General features: G+C 37.8%; 1 protein-coding gene across 1 annotated transcript in view; it reads right to left on the bottom strand.

Moving 5' to 3' along the window:
* ints6l (integrator complex subunit 6 like) overlaps positions 1 to 3,280 on the bottom strand; it is a 29,809-nt gene extending 26,529 nt beyond the window's left edge. The window contains exons 1-2 of the mRNA XM_014024138.1: positions 2,987 to 3,280; positions 2,791 to 2,868 (exon numbers count right to left, since the gene is read on the bottom strand). Of these exons, the coding sequence (XP_013879592.1) occupies positions 2,791 to 2,868; positions 2,987 to 3,097 (189 nt within the window). The 5' untranslated portion in view covers positions 3,098 to 3,280. The remainder of the gene's footprint in view (positions 1 to 2,790; positions 2,869 to 2,986) is intronic.
* Positions 3,281 to 6,094: the final 2,814 nt, after the last annotated feature.

Below are 6,094 nucleotides of genomic sequence, written 5' to 3'. Positions count from 1 at the left end.
GTAGGCACACTTCATGATATTGTAGACCATTAGGGAATACATTAAGCAAGTACTTTTACTTTTAATACTTTAAGTATTTTTAAAAGCAAGTACTTACTTTTACTCAAGTAAAATGTTAATGTGGTACTTTTACTAGCGTCCATTCTTGTCTGTTTATCTGTACTTTTACTTAAGTACAGTGTTTGAGTACTTTCTCCACCACAGTTGTTTGGATACAGTTAAGAGCTGGATGACAGAGTTTTCTTCAGTTAAATGAAGAAAAAACAGAAGTTATTGTTTTTGCACCAGAAAAAATAATTCTGGTGATAAAGCAGATCCTTGGGCCTCTTGGCAATCTGGCTAAATCTTCAGTTAGAAACCTTGGGATATATCCATAAAATAAAAAAAAAATTAAAAAAAGAAAGAAACCTTGGGATGATTTTTGATTCTGGTCTTACACTGGATCACCATGTTAAATCTTTGGTTCATTCCTGTTTCTACCACCTATGAAATATAGCAAAGCTCAGCCCCATTGTGTCTCGTTCAGAAATGGAAATCCTACTTCATGCTTTTGTTTCATTTTGTTGAGATTATTGTAAGGCACTGTACACATGTCTAACTAAAACCTCCCTCGACTGGTTACAGTCTGTGCAGAATGCTACTGCCAGCCAACTGACTAGAACTTCAAAGTTTTCTCGTGTAACTCCACTGTTATTCAGAATCAGAATCAGAATCTGGTTTATTGGCCAAGTATGTTGACACACACAAGGAATTTGTTTCCAGCAGTTTGTGACTCACTGGTATCAACACTGTACAGACACCTAACATATAATTCACACACATCTTCATTGGCTTTTGGTTCATTATCGAGTGAAATTTGAGATTTTGGTTTTGACTTGGCGAGCTCTGCATGGTCAGACACCACACTACATCTCAGAACTTTTATTTTTCCTGTCAGGGCTCTGAGGTCTTGTGATAAAGACATGCTGATTGTTCCTCGTACAAAATTAAAGACTAGAGGAGACAGAGCTTTTTCTTCTGTGGCTCCAAGGCTTTGGAGCTCTCTTCCTTTGAATTTAAGATCAGCAGATTCTGTGGACTTTTTTAAAGGCCAGCTAAAAACTTATCATTTAAATCTGTTTTTGTTTAAAACTGCTCTGTGTGTTTTTTATTTGTGCTTAATGAAGCACTTTGTGATTCCTACTGTATCTTGAAAGGTGCTATTTAAATAAAGTTTTATTTACTTACTCATGGCTACTACCGCCCAGAATTTTAGCTCAATGCCTATAAAATTGGCTGTGATATACAGTAGCTAATATTGTATTTGATAAGATTGTAAATTATGAATTTCTGAGTGTTTCAATAAAATTCACCCAGTGGTTCATGAGATATTTTGCTAACAGACAGACAGGGTTGACTTCAACAATTAATACCAAAGATTTTACCTGATGATCTAACATGTAGCACAAGATGTCTTAGCTCAGCTACAACCATGCCAAACTTTAGCTCACTTTCTGTAAAACTTGACTGAGTTTTAGCTGTTTTTGTGTCAATCAGCAGTGGCGACCATCTTGAATTTGGTTGGCTTTAAAAAATAATTAGAAAATAACTATAATTATCAATATGTCAGAGTTCATTTAAAACTTTTTTATTCATTGCATGTTCCCGTTTGCTAAAATAATGCATTTAGTTATGGACTAACTCATTTAACTCACATAAAACTGTAATAACGACTAAAGTAATAGTAATCTAAATACTTAACAGCTTTAAACTTTAAACTAAGCTGCCAATTTAAATCTGAGTTTATATTTTGACCTCTTAATATTTAGATTTTACTAAATCTGTTTCCTTCCCATCTGTTCACTCTTCTCATTTCTAGAATGTGTTTACTAAATTATTAATGTCTGCATTATTTTTGCTGTTTGCAGTTTGTTATTTATGTACAGAAATTTATAGCATTAAAAGTTCTTATCACTTAGTTGTTAGCATTTAATTGTAATGTAACAAACATATCTAAAAGGGAATGCAAACTGTTCCAGTTATCTTTAGGACGTGATGCTGGGGGTATCTCTGTGCAGAAGACAAAAGTTAGGCCTGCATACAGTTTCAAAATATGAACCAGCCACTGAAAAAGAGCAGGCATATGGGGGGGGGGCACTCCTGGATTACTTTAAGTGTTTTATTTACTGAGCATAAGAACCCCAGAGAGAAAGATGTTACAGCTCATAAAACAAATCATAAGATTAGGGGAGAAGATACCCCTGATGATATGAACCCTTTGAAATTATTGCAGTGAATCAGAGGCCTTGTTTTTTCCTGCCTGTGAATAAAAATAAGTTTTTTTATGCTGGGTGATGTTCATAACATCCGCATGGCAAATAATTATCATATGAATATTGATAATTCTGTTCCAGCGAACTTGCACAAACATAAAAAGAATCTCATGATGAAGGTGGCTTATCAACTTTCATCCGAGACGAGCCAATGGTAATTCACAGCTGAAGCATGGGGCGGGGCGGGGCATGATTGACAGGGCGCTGGACCAGTCCGGGCGCGCAAAGTTAGAAAAAAGAGCGACGTCATCGATGATCATAAATCTCTCCGCCTCCATCTCAACGCCCGAGACTTTTCTCAACACAAAAGCAAAATGTCTGCTGGATGTTCGGAGGCATTGCGGCTCCGGGTCTGCGACTGTTTGGAGCGATAATGAGCAGTTTTCGCCAGCGGCGAACTAGAAGGACAATAAAGTCCCACTGACAGATAAATACGCTCGACTTGTCAAATGTAATAATTGCATTATTTGCTGTTTACCTTCACTCCGTATGGTGGCTCATCAAATGTAACTAGCATGTACCTGTCGCCTCTACTAGCCGGATCTCGAGCACGCAGCTGTCAAAAAAGAAAACCAAAACAACATAAATTAATTCTGACCTATTTTGCCCAAGGAACCCTAATTTCACCAAAGGTGCAAAGTTGCTGGAAAAAACGGGGTAAAATCATTATTTACCTTCATAAAGACCTCAACCGCGCCTTTAGCAACGTCCAGATACGTCGTACCCAAATAAGTGCGCTGATTCATAGAGGCGGACGTGTCTAACAGAAAAAGTAAAATAGGCATTTTAAATGGAGAGCCGCGGTGGTATGCTTTTCTAAAATAACTGTTAACCACATATGACCTATCGTGTGGCCAAACAATTCACACGTGTGTGTGTGTATATATATTTCTTATAATAAGCCCCCCCTCCAATAGAGGGCCACTGCATCTGCTCTCTCTGTAATGCCTTTCTGGAGCTGTTTCTCAGCTCGCGCTGTTCAACTTCTGCTCCTAAACAAACGGAACGCCCATTTACCCAAAGTGCGACGCGATTGGTCGAGCCCCAAACGCTTGGTTACGCCCATTTTAAACACAAACATATAAAAAGGTCGTAATGGTTCTTGTGCAACGTGCATTGAATGATGTCACGCTGTAGTTTAAGGTTTATGTGTGATTCAGGCCTGTTTATGTACCGCGTAAATATACGCGGGTCTTTTGTAAACTTCCGTATTAGAACTGAATTACGACAAATGTTGGATTAATCTGTTTACAGATTATAATCAGAAGTGACATTACTTGTCAGTTCCCCCTTATCCCGCCTCCTCAGAGGAACGGTTTCTTTGCAGCGTTCAATGAGCTGCAAAAGGTCACTCCCTCCACTCGCAAATCAACTGTGGCAACACAATTAATCATTTAATAAAATTTGACCGGATGTTCAAAGCTGAAATTTATAATTAAGTTTTTTCCTAGTCAAAATGAACACTTCACGTATGCAGAATGCTATTTGTGTTTTATCAAAATACTTCTTATTTTAGATTATATTTTATTATTATTTTGCAAAACAGTGGCATCAATTTTTTTTATGCCAGATGCCCTTCCTGATGCAACTTTCATCATTTATCCAGGCCTGTGGCTTGAGAGATGCACTGGCTTATGCTCCCTAGTGGCTGGTTTATACTACTAATACTGCTGCGGATGTTGCTGCTAATAATAATATTATTAATAATAACAATAATAATAACTCATAGCAGTGTACTGTATAACAGAAATCACTTTCATTTTGGACAGAAATATCTATTATATCAGAAAATACATTGCCCCTAAAGGACACAAACAGAAATATTAAATAAACAAAATGATGTTTGACTGATGGTACAGTGGCTCAGTCGGTAGAGTTGTTGATCAGCAAGAATTCTACATTTTTTTCTTCTTTCTGCAAACTTTTCATTCAATAATTGATTTACTTTGTTTTTAATTGACTTTTTGTTGCTTATATGAATGAAATAAATGAACAAAAAGAAGTCTCTTTTTAGGTAGGGTTTGTATGTTTTTTCTCCAGGCACCTTAGTTTCCTCCTACAGACCAGAAAACATGAATGTTAAATTAATTGGTAACTTTAAACAGTGGCGTGTCTAGGATATTTCAGTGTAGGGGGCTATCAAGGGGCCACAATATAGAGGGGCCAAGTATTTGTTCAACATCCTTGCACACAAATCCCCACTTTTTGTAAGTTTTATACATGTAATCAGTCACACCTGTTTAAACACTTGTAAAAAGCTTGCACAGTAAATTCTCCTTATCAATTTTACATGATTCTTTACTGTACATAAATAAAATACTCTCAAACACACAACATGTAAGAAAACGTACCCATCATTATCAGCAAAAAACTTTTTCTGCAGGATTGTTCAAATCAAAAAATACTTTTTTAAGCTTGCTTCATGTTGGACTTTCCTATTTGACTCACTGGCGCCACTAGTGGTTCAAAGTGGAACTGCAGCCACCATCATTGTTCTTGGGCAAGGACAGATGAGTGACAGGACAGGGGCACTTAAGGGGCCAATCAGATTTCAGATGGGGTCAATGCCCCTGTGGCCCCACCCCTAGAACTGCCCCTGACTCTAAATTGTCCCTAGGAGTGAATGGGAGAGTGAATGGTTGTTTGTCTCTTTGGTTACGTTCACACCGCAGGTCTTAATGCTCAGTTATGATTTTTGAAAAAAAAATTTTTTTTTTGTCGTGAACATTATGACTCCATCAAACTCCAGTGTGAACTCTCCATGGTCCTGATGAGAACCATATGCACAGAAGATGACATGACGTCCCACTCAGCTTAGCCTGGTAAAAACCAGACCCTTGTCCTTCACTTTTCTTCGTACAAGGGCCTGGACTCACGGCCATAGAGAAGCGATTCTTGCTGGAGGCGTGGCCACTGCTGTAGTATGTGTGTGTCTCTGTGAAGGAGGCTAATCTAAGAAGCTAACCGGAAATCGTGTATGCTGTAAACAACCCTACTAAGAGTACCAAGCCGAACGAGACGGCTGTATATGAGAACTGCTGCTTTGTCAGACAAATTTAATTTAGTTTGGAAGCCTTATCAACACGAACTGGCCTCATTCACTTCCTCCACTGCCATTGCTAAACTAGCAGACACTGCGCAGAAAATCGACGTTCTGCTCTCTGATTGGTTCGGCTAAAAATCTGCCAGCAAAATCCATCTCAATGGGAGAAGTCCCAGACAGAGCAGTGATGGGAAACTAGAATTGAACAGAACTGCATAGGAAGGCAAGGGCCAGGCTACATTCAGATCACTGTTTACAGAATTAGCTAAAAATGAAGGCTACTTGTTAGCATGTTGATTCTCAAATTGTTGTGCAATCAGAGCTGATTAAATAATTATCCATGTTTAGTTTGCTGCCCGGATGCTCCGATGCAGCTATTCATTTTTGGAGTGAAGAGACATGCTAAAAATAAAGTATTAATCAAATAACTTTAGTATCGATACAGTGTTGTTGGACATTACTGTTATATGTTTCTGCAGATTCTCAGTCATCCAGGACACGGAAAATTAAAAGGTTTGATCTAGACTTCTGGTATTGTTTCAAATTAGTTATAATGTTAAATATTTTATTTGGACAAAACTGTTTATTTGGTATAATGTACAGGTATGTAAATTGGCAGTGAGATTTAGAAAACTGTACAAAGGGTGCCACTTGAAACAATACTCTTCTCATAGATTTATATAAAAAAATAATCCAAAAATTTGCTTGTCACTGTGATGGACCTGTCCAGGTATGGAGG

The sequence above is a fragment of the Austrofundulus limnaeus genome, unplaced genomic scaffold (genome assembly GCF_001266775.1).
Source record: "Austrofundulus limnaeus strain Quisiro unplaced genomic scaffold, Austrofundulus_limnaeus-1.0 Scaffold408, whole genome shotgun sequence".
Lineage (NCBI taxonomy): Eukaryota > Metazoa > Chordata > Actinopteri > Cyprinodontiformes > Rivulidae > Austrofundulus > Austrofundulus limnaeus.
This window is presented reverse-complemented; position numbering and strand designations above follow the sequence as displayed.